The 20,479-nt window shown below is 41.8% G+C and overlaps 1 protein-coding gene across 8 annotated transcripts in view; it reads right to left on the reverse strand.

Moving 5' to 3' along the window:
- STXBP5 (syntaxin binding protein 5) overlaps window positions 1-20,479 on the reverse strand; it is a 557,868-nt gene that overhangs the window by 72,791 nt on the left and 464,598 nt on the right. For all 8 annotated transcript variants that reach the window (XM_068231993.1, XM_068231992.1, XM_068231991.1 and 5 more), the window contains 4 exons: window positions 8,558-8,630; window positions 7,006-7,153; window positions 6,217-6,284; window positions 1,807-1,847 (listed from right to left, as the gene is read on the reverse strand). In XM_068231993.1, coding sequence (XP_068088094.1) covers window positions 1,807-1,847; window positions 6,217-6,284; window positions 7,006-7,153; window positions 8,558-8,630 — 330 coding nt within the window. The remainder of the gene's footprint in view (window positions 1-1,806; window positions 1,848-6,216; window positions 6,285-7,005; window positions 7,154-8,557; window positions 8,631-20,479) is intronic.

A 20,479-nucleotide genomic window follows, 5' to 3' on the forward strand; every position in this document is an offset into this window, starting at 1 on the left:
ACTGGGTTGTTAACTCTTCAGACAAACAGTAAACATCATGGGGGGTGTTACAAAAGTGATATAGTGCATAATTCTCCTAACATGCACATTTCCACTGAACCTGGGAAGAAATGAAAGCTTCTATCTTTCCAGCAAACAGCTGATCAGAATGTACTGGGTCAATTTCAACGTAGTGGCTGGTTTTGTAGATTGCTGCGTTGTCCACTCTTTTTCATCTGGGAGTATTGTCCTTACTCCCTGATCTGCCCATAAGTACCACAACAGGGAATATTATAAAAAAAAGTGTACATAAAATGTATGAGGGAAGTATGTATAGACAGAAGACACACACTAAATGAAGAACAGCTTGTCACCAACATTTCAACATAGCGATGAAGAAGCCGCTCTCATAGCTTATAACAGACCAACTACATATTACATCCATCTTAGTTGCACAAAAGCCCAGAAAATCTGAAGAACTACTGAACTGTGCAGCTATCATTTTATGGTATCTGATATGAGGAATAAAGTAAAGGATAAACTAGTTATATATAACCCTCAAAATTGTTACAGGTTTGTGGTAACATACCACCAGATAGCATGCTGTAAGAGTCTTCTTGCAAATTCCCATTACCACCAAAGTTGAAATGTAGGTTTCCCTCTTAAATCAACACATCACTGCATATACATCTCTCATCACTCAAAACAGTGCTGGAAAACAGTTTGCATTGAAGTAAGTTGAAAGTAACGATGTTTGAACCTAATGACAGAATGAAGAAAGCAGAGATGGAGATTATGAGGTCTGACGAAAACTGATTTTTTTTCTGCTTTCTGCCAATTCGAGAGACACCTAGGTAATGGGCACAGCTAAGGTGGGATGACATGGAGAGGAGTAACAATACCAAGCAATTATGGTGGCGATTCTGAGATACTGTGAAAGTGGTTTAGGGAGGGAGTGGTTTAGAACAGCACAATCTGAGCTAGAGTGGACACAATGACTGCGGCTCTCTAATTTGGGGGGAGGGGGTTACGTTAATATGATCCATAAGTATGGAGAGAGATTTGGGGGACTTAATATTTCTGGTTCTTAGGCAAAAAAAAGGACGAAGGGGTAAGCTAGATGAAGAAAAATCATGGTTTTAAAGACAGTGAAAACTTATGGACTAGAGAAAATCTTATCCAAGGGAAAACCAGCAGCAGTAAATAACTGCCAGATCCCATATATAAATCTTTCCAACTCTATCCAATCTCAATAATAATGTCTGGAACTGGGATGTAAATGTGCACATTTTTGAAGTAAACAATAAAAATCACTGTTGCCATTTTATAAAAACTGATGGAACGAAAGCTGGTTGCAAAGCCAAGCAGTTGAGTAGAGCAAACAATCAAGATCACTCTGTTAAAGCAATGTTTCTAATAAACTGTATCTGTCTTTGTAAATCTGTAGCACTGTTATTTGAGTTCAGAGACCACGGCACAAGGATACATTTAAGGAGGAAGAGGCAGAAGTGGAAGGACCGAGAACCATATAGAAAAATAGAGCCAGGTTGGGCACAGAGTAGGGAGAGTTATAGAGAGGGAGTTTGAGCAGGAAGGAGAAAGAATCAAAGAGATGGAGAGGGAGTAGGAGAAAGAAAAAGGGAGAATGAAAAGGAAGAGGAGAAATGGGAAAAAGGAGGGAGAAAGAGCATGAGAGGTAGGAGAGCGAGAAAAAGCATGCAAGAGAGCCAGACAGAAAACAGACAAAGAAAGGTAGCATTCATGCAACAGATTTCTAAAACCACTTTAGGAAGTTACTTGTAGGTCAATTCAAAAACTAAAACATACTTGCTGAAGCATCCCAAAATTTGATCGATCCATCGGCGTGACTGTAAAATAAATAAATAAATAAATAAATCTTTTACTAAAACATTGATAACGTGAAGACCATTCCTCTAGCTAGAAGAAAAACATTTACATTGAAACCATTTTTATTGAATTACAGATCATCATATTTAGGTACCTACTTTAACTACTCTAAGACGCTAATCGCGCCACGCTAATCGGCGTGGCCGCGGCGGCAGCGCCAGGACCGCCTAACGCCGATTGGCGTCAGGTCCTGGACCCGGCTACTGAAGGAGATTGCGCTCGCATCTCCTTTGCAGGGGGCGGAGCTCCGCCCCATCTTCAGTCTCCGAGACTGTTAGGTGGCGTGATCGCCGTCTATTTACATGTACAGCATTACGATCAGCAGCAGCGCTGTACTGGGAACAGCTGTGTGACACCGCTGTCCCCCTGGGGGACAAGAGAGCGATTGGCTCTCATAGGCCGAAGCCTATGACAGCCGATCGCCATGATTGGCCGGCTGGAGGGAGGGGGGGGATTAAAAAAAAAAAGAAAAGAGAAATCGTAAACATTTTTTAAAAATAAATATTTTTTAAAAAAATAAACACAAGGGGGCGATCAGACCCCACCAACAGAGAGCTCTGTTGGTGGGGAGAAGGGGGGGGGGAAAAATCACTTGTGTGCTGTGTTGTGCGGCCCTGCAGCTTGGCCTTAAAGCTGCAGTGGCCAATTATGAAAAAAAACAGCCTGGTCTTTAGGGGGGTTTACCACTGTGGTCCTCAAGTGGTTATCCACTTCACTCCAAAGCGGTTTTTACCCTAACGGACAAGAGCAATTTTCACCTTTCAGTGCTCAACCCTTTCATTTGCTAATAGTTTAATCACTACTAATCACAATGAAATGATCTATATCTTGTTTTGTTCACCACCAATTAGGCTTTTTGGGGTTGATATTTGTTTTCAGCAATTACTTTATTTTCTATGCATTTTAAAGGGAAAAACAAGAAAAAAAATTAAAAAATACACTATTTCTCCAATTTTATCACCTATAGTTTTAATACAAACACTGCTACTATACATAAAACCAACACATTTCATCTGCCCATTTGTGCTGGTTATCACAACATTTTAATTATGTCCCTAGTACAAAGTATGGTGACAATATATTATTTGTAAATAAAGGTGTATTTTTTCCTATGGTGTTTTTTTCTCTCACTAATCTCACGTGCACACGCACAGCGGCAGCAGCAGCACTGTTTGACTTATAATAACATCTGGGAGCCGTTAAGAGGCTCTAGCAGGACGTTTTTATAAGTCTGGTTGTCATTAAGTGGTTAATATATTATTTAAAACATTATTCCATTTTTGTAATCTTAGGCTGAGAGCACATTGGGCAATGCAGAAAACCATGTGTTTCCTGCACTAAGCATTTTTTAGTTTAACAAGTGTGTTTTTGTAAGCGTTCCACTTTTTCATGCGTTTGTTTAATACGCTCCCTTATATTTAAAAAACAAAAATGCATCAAAAAGGCACGCAAAAACACAGCCCTTTGTGTCTCCATTGAGATACATTATGTAAGTATGCAGCAAGTTGTGCATCTTGGGCTCCCTTTTGACAGACATTTATCTTCATCTTTTTTGGGACATGCGATTCTTTCAATGCTATATACATTTAAAGGGAATTTACCAGCCCCCTGCAGATGCCCTGTGCCTACGCCAACACCAAGCTATCATCCAGTTCCCCACAGCGACCCTTGTCCGGCCGGCAGCCACTGTCCATACGCGGCTGCGAGCGTCCCCGATCATGCATGCGCAATAGAGATTTTTCGTACTGCCATGGGTAGATCGCTCCTGTTCATGGAAGCGCGATCAGGAGGCGCGAGGACCAGGGCCGCACATCTAAATCACAGAGGGTCGCTGCGGAGGACCGGAGGATCGCTTTTGTGATGGTGCAGGTACAGGGCATTTGCAGGGGGCCTAGGTAAGTTAAACTCTTTTTGTTCATCAGTTTAGGTTCACTTTAAAGAATTGAACATACAGCTAAACTTGGTTGGGTTTTACTGACACAGAACAGGTATATTGTGTTTTAACTACTTAACTATACTAGCTGTATGCATACTGCAGATATGTAGGTCAAAAGCCACTGAAAGCTAAAAGCACTGCAGTCTGGCAACTGGCATTTTTGAAAACAATGATGACAACCTCTATATTCCTTTCAGTTCAGCTTCCCAGATAAGTTTACTAGATAATGTAAACCTGAACTCTGATCTAACAGAGATGCTTTATCTGTCTGGATCATATTTTTGTCTTATTATTTATCTAATTTCCCAGTCTACAAGTTTTATTGGAAAGGATACCAGTGAGGTAATCTATTGGCGTACGTATGAAATTGCCGCCGGGAGACTTGGGCGCAGGATGCAGCCGATATATAGCTTACCCTGCTCCTGCAAAAGTCCCTGCGGCGTTAAAGAGAATCTGTACTCTAATATTCTTACAATAAAAAGCATACCATTCTATTCATTATTTTCTCCTGTGCCCCTCTGTGCGGTTTCTGCCACTCTCTGCTGCAATCCTGGCTTGTAATTAACAGTTTTAGGCAGTGTTTACAAACAAACTAACCAGCTTCTAATAGGATCAGCTAAGTATAGTGTGTGAGTCATTCACAGTGTGCAGGGGGCCTGCAGAGGGTGTGTATCGCTTCTACCAATCACAAGCAGCCCTGCACATTCCACACAATCAAGCCTTAGCCCGACAAACAGGACAGAGGAAAGATACATTGATTTATTACAGAGACAGTGCAGTTAGGAAAGACTGCAGTAAGCCAGAGCAGATTAGAACAGGCATAGGAACTTATAGGATAGAAGAACTAAGGCTGAAAAATTTGTTACAGAGTCTCTTTAATTACTATTCCCCCTCCAGGTCTACGTGAATGGTGGGGAATTATGTAATTTGGCTGCCAGCTATTGCTGGTGGCTCAATTACAGTGTTTTAAAAGTAGCTTCAGCTCCGTCTTCTGACAGGCCGCTATACTCACCGCTATAGCCGTAATTCCTATTACGGTCTATGGTGGCACCGGCTGCGTCCAAATTTCCTTGCGGTTATTACAGCGCTCGCATCTATTGAACAGTCTAGTTCAGCTCTTATTCATTAATTTTCTACCTTTTTGTATCTTCAAAAAAAGTTTACAGGTTGAGATCATGTGACAATAAAAACACAAAAGCACCTCTCTCCATTTGGCATGCAATGCTATGGGCAGTATGCAGGCTCATCACAAATTAGATGTGATGCAATTTTCTACAGGATCACTTAAGAACACAGGATACCAAATCAAAGTGTAAAAGGCAAACCTCATCATTAAGAGCTGGTGCACCTCATTAAGGGATGTGTAGTGGGGGTGAGTTCCTGGTGGTGGCAGCTCCGGGGTTAGCCTGCGCGCCCCCACTTTTGTGTTGCATGCAGATTTGGGGTTCCCAAGCAGTGTTGGTGCTCAGGACCTCCAGCTGTTGTGTGCACCAGTGTTTGCACAAATGCCCGAAATCGCTTTCAAAAAACACTTAAAGGGACACTTAAGTCAAAAAAAAAAAAAGAGTTTTACTCACCTGGGGCTTCCAATAGCCCCCTACAGCTGTCCGGTGCCCTTGCCGTCTCCCTCCGATCCTTCTGGCCCCACCGGCAGCCACTTCCTGTTTCGGTGACAGGAGCTGACAGGCTGGGGACGCGAGTGATTCTTCGCATTCCTGGCCACAATAGCGCCATCTATGCTGATATAGCATATATCATATACCATATAGCAGCATAGAGGGTGCTAATGTGTCTGGGAACGCGAAGAATCACTCGCGACTCCAGCCTGTCAGCTCCTGTCACCGAAACAGGAAGTGGCTGCCGGCGGGGCCAGGAGAATCGGAGGGAGACGGCGAGGGCACCGGACAGCTGCAGGGGGCTATTGGAAGCCCTGGGTGAGTAAAACTCATTTTTTTTGTTTGACTTAAGTGTCCCTTTAACGTTTGTGATTAGCTGTCCACTAGCCCTTAGTCAAAGAACAATGTGAAAACAACAAAGGATCATAACAACTACACATTTTTTTTCTTTTCATTCAAAATGAATTCTGTTATAGGACACTACAGGTCAAGAAAAAACATGTGCACACCCAGCTACATCCATTCTGATACAAGACAGCTCACAGAACACTATATAGATTTAGGAAAAGTGTGGTAAAGGGCTCAAGTATGGCTAAACAAGCATCTAAAAAAATGAAAGATTTGTATACAGTGGTTTAGGTTAGTACAGATCAGACCATATATAACTAGTAAAACAGTATAGGTACATATAGTGCCTGCAAAGGTCATATTGGAGCAAACATATTTTACAACTATCAGAAGTCCCAAATTACTTAGACTAAAAGGTTTCCTACTTACCCTGTGATGATAATTTCTGGATAGCTCTGTGTGCCGACACCCCAGTTCCCACCACTTATGGGCCATTCCTGTAATGAATACCACACTGAAATTACCAGTTACAGCATTTTAAGAAAAGACTGCAGTTGCATTGAAGTGGTACTTGTGTAAACCAAATTCCAGTGCGGCAGAAAAATAATTACTTTTTACCCATCTCCACAGTGGCATTGTGACAAATGACAGGCTTCCAGTGGCTAGATCCCACCTTCAAGTGCATAGCAAATAGGGGTCTAACCAGAAAGAAGGGTTCTATGAAACGGTAGGATGTTAGAGAGTGTGCAATTGTTCATGGTGATCAGTGGCGTAGCTAAGGAGCTGTGGGCCCCAATGCAAGTTTTACATTGGGGCCCCTAAGCACTCTATACATAACAATTGATACGGTGCACCAAAACCTGGAAATGGCAACTACAGTGTCAGAGGTGCAAGAAGGGGATGGGGAACCGCTTGTTAATGATTGCCACTATTCAAAGTAGCTATAGAAGTGATTACTATGAGCAAAGGACCAATAGAGAGCTAATACTGCAGTTGAGGGAGGGGCCCTCTGGCCCAAGGGCCCCTATGCAGTTGTAACCTCTGCCTCCCCCCCCCCCCCTATTGTTACGTCCCTGATGTTGATATTCAGTTTGGATCTACACACCGGGGCCCTGCCATTTAGCACAGTGACAGTGGGGCCCAGTACAAGTATTTCTGGACAACAGGTATTTGGCATCTACGACCAGTTCCACCTTAATTGCCATTCTTTGCACATACCTTTTTACTGTACCCTTGTCGCTTCTGCCGGACCCCAACAAAATAAAGTGCAGGGATAAGATCCGAAGGGCAGTCTGCAAAGTACTCACAGCAAGTTACAGGGGATTCGTGTATACTCAGAGGATAAGGGTTTTCAAAAATTGGATAGCTGAATTGAAAGAAAAGTATACAGCTAGATTAGCAAACTAGAAATATTTCACATTTAAAATTAACTGGACATACTGGCAAGATTAGGCAGTCACTTTCAAGCAGAGATAAGCACGCGGTACTGAAATTTAGTTTAACCTTAGGTGAAACTTAAGCACAGCGCTGGTGTAGACAGGCTGCAAGAAAGGGGGTTAACACACCATGATCACCTCCTCTGGCCGTCGCACTCCATCCTCCTGACACTTCCTCCTTTGCAGCTGGAAGGAGGAAGTATTGGGAGGACATAGAGGGGCATACAAAGCTGTGGCCGGAAGCGGTGACCAGGGTGAGTTAACCCCATTACTTAAAGCCCACTTACACCAAAGAGATGCCACAGAATCGGAAGACAATCTTAAGTGAATTTGAAACACAGTGACCTTGCCAGCAAAAATTCTGACGGGGATTCCAATGAAGGAGATTATTTTATTGCAAAATCATAAAGAAAATGAAGAGGTTTGGTGCTCCAGGTTACTCGCCTTCAACAATATAACATTGTCAGAGGATCTCCCAGGCCAATACCGGTAACTAATCTGGTAACTACAATGTCCGAAGAAAACATGTTCTTTGATGACAAAAGTGCATATATCTGGTTTTACATGAATATAATACTGTATATAATCAGATAGATTTTCAGGGTGCCTGAAAGTATTTCTAATATCAGTAACCTTCCTCAGAAGACCCCAGCTTGATATGTTAAGGGTTATAAAAGGTCACTAGTGCATGCTGTATCGAATTGGGGGTGGGGGATGGGTACTCTACATACCACTCTGCATTGACTCAAATAAAAACAGACATTTCATTTTTATTTCTGTACAGGGATACTTAAGTGAATAAAAAATTGCTCAGTTAGTTACCTGGGACTTCTACCAGCCCCTTGAAGTCCTCCTGCTCCCTTGGCGTGATTCCACACTCTGCTGTTCCTCTGCTACCCCTCTCCATAAGGCTAGTGACTCACGAGTTGCCTGCTATTGCGCTTGGCTGTACACCACCTCTTTCGTGCTCCCTTGGCCTGGAGCATTCTGAGCATGCGCAGTAGCACTTTTGTTTACTGCACAAGCACAGAACGCACCCAGCCATGGAAGCCCATTGAAGGAGGCCCATGGCATAGGGCAGTGTTCAGAGGGTGACACCGGTGGAACTGAGCAGTGCAGGATGAGACGGTGAGGGACCAGCTGGACTTCAGGGGGCTGGAAGAAGCCCCACGTAAGTAACTGGGCATTTGTTTTCAGTTAAAGTTTCCTTTAAGAGGTTATTTTTAATCCCCCCCCTCTCACCCCCCCCCCCCCCCAAAATGGTTTATTATTAAATATACAGTATAAGATAGCCCCTTATATGGGCATGTAGGTGCAGATGACTCAAAACTTACCCATTTTGTGCAAGGTCTATAACAACTAAATCTTGTTCTAGAAGTACAACAACAGCATAAGGTTCCTGGAAATCTGTCAAGATAAACAAAAGGTCAATAAATGAAAAATACCAGTAATGAAGAAGTCTGGGCTACTGATTGTAGCCACCAGCCTCTGACAGAATGCATAATCACCATCTTAACAAGAAATGTGTGTATCTAAGTATTTCACAATAAAACATTAATAGGTCGTTAAGTAATTTGCAGATATTGAACTATAGTAATGATAATTATATGCATGTTTATTATCTCAAATCTAACAACTGGACGGTACTCTGTGGCTAGTTCCACATAAAACTAGGCTTTGTTCTGATTTGACAAGACAAATCACATATGCTTGCCTCGTATCTCTTGGGGGACAAGTATTATCAATTGATCACAAGTATGTGATACATCAGATGTTTAAAACATTGCAATGAATCCAAAAAATCGATTGTAATTCTTGAAATGAAAAAAAAAATATAGCAAATTTTATCATGTGTGAGGCCACCTTTAAACATTGCATGGAAAGCAATGTTTAACATGCTCACTGCTGTGCTGCCACATGATGCATTATTACATAGCAGGACTCATTTTTCTTTGCATGACAGCACTGCCCTATTCAAGGCATTTGATAGCAACATGGTGAACACGCATTCCCATAAAATCCTGCTCCAAGATGGTCAAAGAAAATCTTCCTTTAGGTGGCCACACACCATGCAATATTTTTAAATATCTTTTCAATTCAAGAATTGCAATCAATTTTTCTGACTGATTGAAACATTTCAAAAATCAGACCAATGTACCACACACCTATGATAAATGTTTAATTATATATGCTCAGCGCAGAGTCCAAAAACAAAAGACGAGTCTTCAGCAAAGGATAAAAGCAGGCAAATCTCCACCACAATAAATATTGGGTTCACGGCACAGCTCTGCAATCATGGATACCCAAAAAAGGAAAGAGGCTTACCAGCTGGTGACAACCCACATTATAAGGTTGTATCAACGCTTTGGTAGGACATCAGGAAGCAACAGTCTGTCCAGGATCCACCAATTCAGCAATGATTCCTCTCACGAATGGATATCAGTAAACATCATAAAAAACAAACAAACGGCAACTCTAAGTGTAAACCGTTTAATATAGAGTTTTCATAGTAAAAACAGCTTAAAAATAGCATAAAAATAGCATAAAAACAAAACTTACATACGGGGCCCATGCAATGGGAACCCCGAGAAAGTTGCACGCGTGTATGGGTCAGCGGTAAAGGACAGTATGAAGGTGCCGCCTGTCTCCTTCATACTGTCCTTTACCGCTGACCCATACACGCGTGCAACTTTCTCGGGGTTCCCATTGCATGGGCCCCGTATGTAAGTTTTGTTTTTATGCTATTTTTATGCTATTTTTAAGCTGTTTTTACTATGAAAACTCTATATTAAACGGTTTACACTTAGAGTTGCCGTTTGTTTGTTTTTTATGATGTTTACTGATATCCATTCGTGAGAGGAATCATTGCTGAATTGGTGGATCCTGGACAGACTGTTGCTTCCTGATGTCCTACCAAAGCGTTGATACAACCTTATAATGTGGGTTGTCACCAGCTGGTAAGCCTCTTTCCTTTTTTGGGTATCCATGATTGCAGAGCTGTGCCGTGAACCCAATATTTATTGTGGTGGAGATTTGCCTGCTTTTATCCTTTGCTGAAGACTCGTCTTTTGTTTTTGGACTCTGCGCTGAGCATATATAATTTATCTGTTTGTGAACTCTGGACATCGTTCTTCTCTCAGCAGCGGCCACTTTGTTTCCTTGGCGCTGATACACATATGCAAATATGATAAATGTTTCCCCAATTATGAAAAAAATGATTGAAAACTCAGAAAAAACTGCTTGGGTCTGTAAATCAAGTAGCTGTCAATCTACCACATACCATACAATTCTGATAAAAATTGATCAGAATACTCCATATCTTCTTTATCGAATAAAAATGGGAGGTCAGTGTAAAATTTGATCTTTTAATTGAATGGTGTGTGGCCACCTTAAAAGAGATCAAAATAGACCCCAAAGTTGTATTCCAGAAACCCTACCAGTTTATTATTCACATGGTTCTAAAAGTTTTTTTGTTTTTTATTATATTAAGGATCCAGTGAAGGGTTGGATTATGTCTCATATTTTCACTGATGTCTGTATCTTTTTGAGGAGCTGGTCTCTTCATAATAAAAGGAGGCAAATGGATTGTTTTCAAAAACCAAAATCCATAAAGAAATAAAACTCTGATAAGGTTCTAAGAGTTCCACTTTATATCATCTTCAAATCATTCATCAATAAGATAACCACATACATAAAAAAGTAAAAGGAAACAAGAAAAACAAGGAATTATGTTAAAGCACAGTGGATACCAGCTACATGGTAGACAACTGCAAGCTTTGTTAAAAGTTCAAGTACCTTCTCCACACACACTGACAACTTGGTGACAAGCATGTCTGACAAAACTTGGGCTGTTTTGAAAGGGCAGCTGTAATCTACTGGATTAACCAATAAATTGTGTAATTTAATATATGCCAAAGGCCCAATACAGTATAATACCTGTTAGGAGAAAAATGTAGCAGTTACTCTTATGAGCAGTAGATGGCTCCCTTGTACTCTACAATCCACTTAACTGTTACAGCAGCCAAATAGCCATCAATTTGCTGCAACAGTCAATGCAAAGCCACTAACTAAAATGTAAAATTAACATGAGCTAAAAATGTGCTTAATAAATTGAATGCATGTATAGAAATACTCATAAGGATTATTTGTGGTCTCTAGATTGAAGGTTTCAAACGTTCATGCTTTCATTTTGTAAACAAAACAAGATACATGATTGTTGTGATGGAAAACTAGATCTGAAACTTTCACATGAAGTCCAGAGCTAAAGATTTATCTTTCTCAAAAAGAGCTATACTGTACTAAGTTAACTTGAAATCAAATACCCACTAACCCTGTCACCAACAATGTTTTTTTTTCTCGTTAAAACATGCATTATGTTAATTGAGAGAAGAACAATGGAGCATGCCAACTGTTCTGATCTCTTTACGCAAAAGAAAATGGGTATAGGATTGCATAAGTCAGTGTTTCTCAGGTTAGGTGCACTTACAGAAACGCTAGCGTTGCGGAAAACGCTGCATTTTTTGCCGCTAATGGAAGTCCATGGGCCGCAGGAAAAAAACGCTTATAAAAAACCCATATGCGTTTTCAAACATGCATTTTTAAAAACGCAGGTTTTGTTGCATAATATTCAAAAATGCATCAAAAACGCATCAATAACGCACATAATGAGTCAATGGGAACACAATGGTATGTGTTTTTCATGCTTTTTTATAGGCTTTTTTTTTTTTGTTTTGTGATGCATTTCTGCTTCCTGTTGTCTTCCTAGTGAGTAGCATAAAACGCAATTGAAATATGAATGAAAAACGCATATGCGTTTTGTATATGCAAAATGCAAACACAAAAATGCACCCAAAACGCTTGAAAATCGCATCTGCAAAAAAAAACGGGTACTTTTCCGTTAGCCGGGCGCATCCACTAGGTGGCGTTAATTACTATTCCCCCTCCAGGCCGCCATGGATAGTAGGGAAAGATGTAATTCTGGTGGAGGTTTATTGCCACCTAGTGGATGCGCCCGGCTAACGGAAAAGTACCAAAATCCGCTAACGCAAACGCAGTAAAAACGCACACAAAAAAATGCACATGACAGAAAACGCGACCTTCCACGCTCTGTTATATGTGCACCCAGCCTCAAAACTGTCATTGTGACTCTAAGGGCCCTTTTCCACTAGCAATCGCAATCACAAATCACAAACGCCAGCGATTGCGATTTTTCATTAATTCTGTTATCCGATTTGTGATTTTCATTTGCATTGCATTATCATTTTAAAAATCACTCCAGCAAGCGATTGCGATTTGCGATTAGCGATTTCCAAATCGAATCACTGTAGTGGAAAATACTTCTCGTGATTTCTATGATAAAGTAATAACTCTAGCGATTTAAAATAGGAGTATGGTGAATTCATAGAAGATTTTTTTTTGTCACAAGTTAGCGGAAATTGACACTTCCGCTAACTTGTGACATAAAATAAAATCTTCTATGAACTCTTCATACACCTAACAGAATACCTTGGGGTGTCTTTTTTCTAAAAAGGGGTCACTTGTGGAGTTCCTATACTGCCCTGGCATTTTACGGGCCCAAAACCGTGAGTAGTCTGGAAACCAAATGTCTCAAAATGACTGTTCAGAGGTATAAGCATCTGCAAATTTTGATAACAGGTGGTCTATGAGGGGGCAAATTTTGTGGAACCGGTCATAAGCAGGGTGGCCTCTTACATGACAGGTTGTATTGGGCCTGATCTGATGGATAGAATTCCAGCACCTTGTAATTTAATTATAGCTTGCTGAGCTTTATAACCAGAGCCTATATATATGCCCCCCCCACCGACATAGCCTCTATTTAAGCATATTGCGCAAAATGGCTGTCAGGCTTGCCGTCCCCTGTACCCACCACCCGTCTTTACCACCTGCAATGGTATGTGCCACACGTTTTTTTAATCCACAATTATATGGAACTGCTAATGTGATGTTTGCACAATAAAACAGCTTGCCAGCAGTGTTCCCTCTCACTCTTCCCCTTCTTGCACTAATTTTTCAGTTTTACAACTTCTCTTGCAGTAAGCAATTCCACATTTCATAATTCACAGGTACGTTTGTACAAATCCATGTACTTTGGGGCTGTAGCTTGTTTCCATTTACTTGCTATTGAGCATCAGGCGGCTGTTAGGATGTGGGAGACCAGTTTATTCCCTCTCCTTGTCAGTCTCTCTAGGGAAGCTTCCAACAGGCACACCAAGGGTCCTAGTGGCATTTTTCCCCCCATATCTTGTCCTATAAGTTCTTCCACCCTTTCCGAAAAGGTGGTCACTTTTGAACATGTCCAAAATATATGAATAAGTGTGCCAGTCTCCTTTCCGCACCACCAACAACTGGATTTATTTGATGCAGGTAGGTGTAACATACCATAAATACATTAGTTTATATTGATTCTCTTTCATCTGGGCACATATAGAAACCTTATCTGTGTTTGCCAAATCCTCTGCCAGGTCTCAAGAGTTATAGTCCTCTCCAGCATTGTATCCAGCTTCAACATGTATCGGCACCTGCCCTCCTAAAGGGCCAATTAAGATCTGATATATGTCTGATATAAAGTCTTTACAATACATAGTTTCTAATCTGCAAGTAACTAAAAACTGCCCCAGATGGGCGTCTATAGGCCTCAATTCACTAAGCTTAACTCCTGTCTTTAATAACTCTTCAGAGCTGTTTTAACGTTATCACAATTATATGACCATGGTGATAACTGTAAAACAACTCAGAAGAGTTATTAAAGACAGGAGTTAAGCTTAGTGAATTGAGGCATTTTATCTCATTTGTATATTTTCAAAGGACATTAGTTGACCAGTCCTATCATCAACTATGTTTTCAGATCGGAACAGTTCTTTCTTCACCCACAGTATAACAACTGTTTTTCCCACGCTACATGAGATTTTAGATGAAAACAAGAAGGGTGTCATCCTAGACGGACGTTTTAGCTCTCAGGTACCCCTCTTTATATTTATGCCATATGTTTTTTGCAAAAATCATTGTGTGAAGAAGATGCTTATCGCTCACATCTGGCTCCCTTTCCCATACCAGGGTACTCAGGTGTATTGGAGCTATCCACAATTTCTCTATTTCAGTCCACCTATTAGCTACTAGAGTCGACCATGCTGCCACATATCTCAAGTGGGAGGCAGCATAATGCCTAGTAAAATCTGGAACAGACAGCACACGGAACGGTTTAGGTGAAAAAAAAATATTGATTTAGCAACACAGTGTTTCTTGTCAGCCCGTATATAATGAAGTATCAATTTATTTATAAACTAAGTCTTTGCATGTTATTTCAATAAGGAGCATCTCATAAAGGTAGAGAAATTTAGGAAAGATGGACATCTTAACCCCATTTATATGGCCCATGCAAGTCAGATGTAGTCTTAACAACTTTAGCTGTAATTCCCTAATATTAGCAGTGGGCAAAAAATTGCCAGGTTTGAACTATAAGAGTTAAAGGGATACTGTAGGGGGGTCGGGGGAAAATGAGTTGAAGTTACCCGGTGCTTCTAATGGTTCCCCGAAGGCATCCTGTGCCTGCGCAGCCACTCCCCGATGCTCCGGCCCCGCCTCTGGTTCACTTCTGGAATTTCAGACTTTAAAGTCTGAAAACCACCGCGCCTGCGTTGCCGTGTCCTCGCTTCCCCTGATGTCACCAGGAGCGCACGGTGCAGGCACAGACCATACTGGGCCTGTGCAGTACGCTCCTGGTGCCATCAGCGGGAGTGAGGACACGGTAACACAGGCGCAGTGGTTTTCAGACTTAAAAGTCTGAAATTCCAGAAGTGAACCAGAGGCGGGGCTGGAGCATTGGGGAGTGGCTGCACGGGCACAGGATGTCTGTGGGGGACCATTAGAAGCCCCGGGTAACTTCAACTCATTTTTCCCTGACCCCCCTACAGTATCCCTTTAAATATACTCCCAGGTATTTCACTCTATCCTTCCAAGTGCAGGGAAAAGTATCCCTCACACTCCGAAGTTCTTCACCCAGTATAATTTAATACCATTGCTTTAGTTTTTACCCCATTAATTTTATATCCTCAGATATCCATGTCTATATTATACTTTATGTAAATTTGGAAAGGATACTTATTTGTAATAGACACAAGGATATTGTCTGCAAACAATGAGATCCTAAATGGCTGAGTCTTTATTGTTACTCCTTGGATATCCTGCATTTTTCTTATAATTCTACCAAAACAAAAACTAAAACAAACAGTAATGGGGAGTGGGGACAGGCTTGGTCTGTTCCATTATAAATAAAAAATTGAGGGGAAGTAACGGGTTCATACAGAGTAGCGTGATCATACAGAGTCTAGACTGCTTGCAGAAAAAGACCCGATATTCCAATGTTTTAAAGATGTAAACATAAAAGGCCATCCAGTCTGTGAAGGCCCTTTCTGCATCCAGGCTCAGAAGCAAGGCCCTCGTTTTATTGCGTCTACAAGTCCCCCCCCCCCCCCCCTCCCCGCCAAAAAAAGAAAAAAAATCCTTCTGGACCTGGTGCTTTATTGTTCGGTAACCCATCTATTATTTTTTCATTTCATCATAGTTAGTATTGCTACTTTTAAGACCGTTTCTACAAAACGTTTCATACCACAGTTTTTTTTTAATAAACTCTTCTATTTTAGCTAGGAACTCTTAGAGGGGTTATGCACATGGTATAAACCTGAGTAATACTGTTGAAAAGCCTCTACCATAAATTCTGGTTTCGACTGCAATACTCCCATTGATTATCTTATTTCCTGAATCATAGCGTTTGAGTTCTGTTCTTTTAAACAAGAGGCCGTCAAATCCATTTGCCTTATTAGTTTTTTCATAATAAAATTGCCTTACCGCAGCAGATTTTTCTCTGTCTTAGCCAAGGTAATTTTCTTCAGTTTAGCCCTAGTTTCTATGACTTTTCTCAAATTTACCAATGTTGGTTTGTTGGCCAGGTTGATTTCCAATTCCTTTATCTCCATGTCCGGTTGTTCTCTATAAATCACCCCTTCTCTCTTATATTTTAGAGGAGATAGATTTTTATTCTCTTCTCACCACAGCTTTTTATGCTCCCCACAATATTGAGGTTTTGTTTTAGAAACAATACCATACCATAATTGCCCTTCACCAAACTGTATGCTTCCCACAATGTTTTTAGGCAAGTTTTGTTCTCCTGGCATCCAGCAAACCTAGACGTGCATCAGGTTTACAGATAAAGAAGCGTGATTTGTCACTCCAGAGCACATGCGTCCACTGCTCTAGAGTCCAGCAGCAGTATGCTTTACAACACTGCATCTGATAGCACTTAAAGGCTTGCATGCAGCTGCTTGGCAATGGAAACCTATTCTATGAAGCTCCCTGTGCAATATTCTTGAGCTAATCTGAAGGCAATACCAAGTTTGGAGCTAGGTACTGACTTTTCTGAAAATTGGCTACTTCTGCACAATGAGCGCCTCAGTAGGAGCTGACCAAACTCATTGATTTTAAGGAGGTCCAAAAACTTTTGGTAATATAGTGCCTCTGTCTACCTTACAGCTTCTATTGAGGCCAGGAGCTTGGTTTAATTCCATGATGGCCATGACTGAGATACTTGTCACTAGTTGCAAGAGACAGATACAATCATAATGGTCAAAGAGTTAAACAACAATTGTCAATACCATGCCCAAAGCAAAAGCATTGGCTTTATTGGAATTGGGAGAGCTTTCCAACAACCCTGATCTAACCCCATTAAGAAGCATTAAGAAGATTGTGCATACATTGTAAATACAGGCAGAGTGACAAGCTGTTACATGGAAGAAGGATTATAACTAGTATTCTTTACAATATTCTTGACAAATCCCTGCAGTTTACCACCTGCTGAGCTGTGTATCCTTGAGGGATGAGACTCCCCTTAACCATTTATATCTATACTGTGCTGATGCCACTCAACAGTGTGCATCAGAATGCTCATAATAATTCAATAAGCAGACATTTTTTGTAGTCCATATATAACTTAACTACTAAATAAAAATCTGACTGGCTGTCAAGCGTTACAGCACAAAAGCCTCTGCCCTGTTCAATAAATGATCCCTGTCTCTGGCAACAGTACTGCAACAGTGCACTGAATGGTTGAACGATGCACAGTGACTCCATCTGTAGCAAGATGATGTTGCTGGTCTTTGTTGCTGGTCTGTGGTTTGACTCTGACTGTTCTCACCATTCGTCGCTTCCATTTATCCGAGATTATTCTTGGTCTGCCACTTTGAGCCCTAACTTGAACTGAGCCTGTGGGCTTCCATTTCCTGAATACGTTCCTAACTGTGGAAACAGACAGCTGAAGTCTCTGAGACAGCTTTCTGTATCCTTCCCCTAAACCATGATGGTGAACAATCTTAGTCTTCAGGTCATTTTGTGTTGTTTTGAGACCCCGGTGTTGCTACTTTTCAGAGAAAATTAAAAGAGGAGGGAAACTTATAGTTGACCCCCTTAAATACTTTTTCTCATAATTGGATTCACCTGTGTATGTAGATCAGGGGTCACTGAGGTTACCAAGTCAATTTGAGTTCCAATAATTAGTTCTAAAGGTTTTGAAATCAATAAAATGACAACAGTGCCCAAATGTATGCACCTGCCTAATTTTATTTAAACAATTATTGCACACTTTCTGTAAATCCAATAAACTTTATTTCACTTCTCAAATATCACTGTTTGTGTCTCCTATATGATATATTTAACTGACATTTTTCATCATAACAACCAACGATTTATACAGGAAAATTATGACAATTAACAAGGTTGCCCAAACTTTAGCATCCCACTGTACAAATAATGTTTTACAAGACTGATCGAGGTAAATAACAAATTTTACTTCACAAACAAAAAAGGTAACAAAACTGTCCACATGGATGCAGCTTATTGTTTCTGCGTGTTATGTTATAATTCAATAATTTGTGTTGGGTAAATGATGTTCTGTATGACCTCAACTTTACCAATCATAAGCAAAGCCCTGCCCACTCCTGGCATAAGCACCAGCACGTCACAGATAAGCCTGTCAAAACTATTTAGGAATCAAAAAATGCTAGAGGCTGAGTAGCCAAAGGGGCTCTGGTATTTAACTACCAAATTGTTAAAGAGGAACTTCAGCCTATACAAACATACTGTCATTAAGTTACATTAGTTATGTTAATTAAAATAGATAGGTAATATAATCTCTTACCCACCCTGTTTTAAAAGAACAGGCAAATGTTTGATTTCATGAGGGCAGCCATCTTTGTGGTTTAAAGGAGGTGAACAGGAGCATGAGACAGTTCCAACTGTCCTGTGTGTGTAACGATCGGTGGGCGCAGAGAGTATCTGATTACCGGTGATCTGCAGTATCGCCGGAAATACAGATATATACCAGATTATAAGTGATCTGCAGTCTCACCGATAATCCGATATACAAACTAACCTCTGTTCGCCTGAGTAGAGTGTAGTGTTTTGGTGTAACAGTAACACTAGGAGGCCTAGGCCTCAGTGCAGCAAGGAGAACTGCACGGATTCCTTCCGCAGACCTGAGCTCTCCAAGACGGGAGGAGTCAGACTGACAGTAGGAAGGAAAGTCCGAGAGTGACACTCAGGAAGAAGTGTCACTAACAGGACTGGGAACCGCCTCCAATCGTGAGGTCGGTTCTCGAGGTCAGACAAGCCAGGTCGTACACACACGGACAGATAAAGTACAAATACAGTAGGCAAAGGCGGAGTCAAAGTACAGGCAGGGTTCGGCAACCGGGTATCAGATATATCGGGGTACAAAATCAGGAGGCAGAAACAGAGTCTAGGAACGAGCCGAGGTTCGGCAACAGAGTATCAGAAATATCGAGGTACAAGGTCAGAGTTCAGGAGGATAGTCGAGGCAGGCAAAAGTCATAACATATAATCACAATCAAACTAGTACTTTAGCTATCAAATATCTAGCTAAGTGTAGGATTACAGCTCCAGCTGGTCCCGGCACACTTCAGGATCTGACTACGGATCTGGGTGCTCCCACGTATGTGATCGCACGCCAGACAAAGAGCAAGTGAACAACCAGCAATATATATATACTCTAGGACCTTTCCAGGACCTCCCTAATTGCTGGTCCAATGAGAGCAGTGGAATTTGTCAGCTGACCCAGCTGGTCAGCCGACACCCTTCTAACTGCTATTTAAACTCTGCCTTTCTGCTCGCGCGCGTGTAAGTCTGAATCTTGGTGGACTATCAGTCCCAGCCACACCAGTACTGTCATGCAATGTATCTAGTGCGGGGGCCGCCTCTGATGCGGATTCCGCCGCACTGCCTATGCGGCATGCAGCGTTTTTTCCGCGTTGTGACGCCATGCTGGACGCGGAAACAGCCGCCTCACCTTGAGAGACGGCGGCATTTCCGCGTTTCCTTACAGTTCCCCCCCCCCCCCTGAGGAGTGGACTCCGGACAACTCCTACCAGGTTTCTCGGGATGTAAGGCATGAAACTCCCTCCTTAACTCGTCTGCATGCATGCGTGAACCCGGTACCCACTGTCTCTCCTCAATGCCGTACCCTTTCCAATGTACGAGGTATTGTACCGAATTCTGTACCATGCGTGAATCCAATATCTTTTCTACCTCGTACTCAGGTTGGTCGTCCACCACCACAGGAGGAGGAGGAGTGGGACCCACATGGACTGCTGGTTTAAGCAGGGATACGTGGAAGGACTTTACCCGACGCATGCTGGCGGGAAGATCAACGGAATACGTAACGTTGTTGATCTTCTTGGCCACTGAAAATGGACCCACAAACCTGGGGCCCAGTTTATCTGAGGGCTGTCTCAGGGTTAAGTGACGTGTGGACACCCAGACCAAGTCTCCTGGCTGGAACTTCCACTCCAATGAGCGTCTTTTGTCAGCCTGACCCTTTTGACTCTGGAATGCCCTTTCCAGATTACTCTTCACCTTCCCCCAGATGACTTTAAATGCCCTGTGCCAGGCTTCCAGGGTTGGAAACGGAGAGGAGGCAACTGGCAAGGGGGAAAACTTGGGCGATCTCCCCGTTACCACCTGAAAAGGCGAAAATCCGGAGGAGGAATTTCTCAAGTTATTTTGAGCAAATTCTGCGAAGGGCAAAAATCTGACCCAGTCGTCTTGTGCCTCCGCAACATAACATCTCAAAAATTGTTCTAGAGACTGATTTATCCTTTCAGTCTGGCCATTAGTCTGTGGGTGGTAGCCGGACGAGAAAGACAGCTTCATGCCCATTTGGTGGCAAAATG

This window comes from Hyperolius riggenbachi, chromosome 4 (assembly GCF_040937935.1).
Source record: "Hyperolius riggenbachi isolate aHypRig1 chromosome 4, aHypRig1.pri, whole genome shotgun sequence".
In the NCBI taxonomy this organism is placed as follows: domain Eukaryota; kingdom Metazoa; phylum Chordata; class Amphibia; order Anura; family Hyperoliidae; genus Hyperolius; species Hyperolius riggenbachi.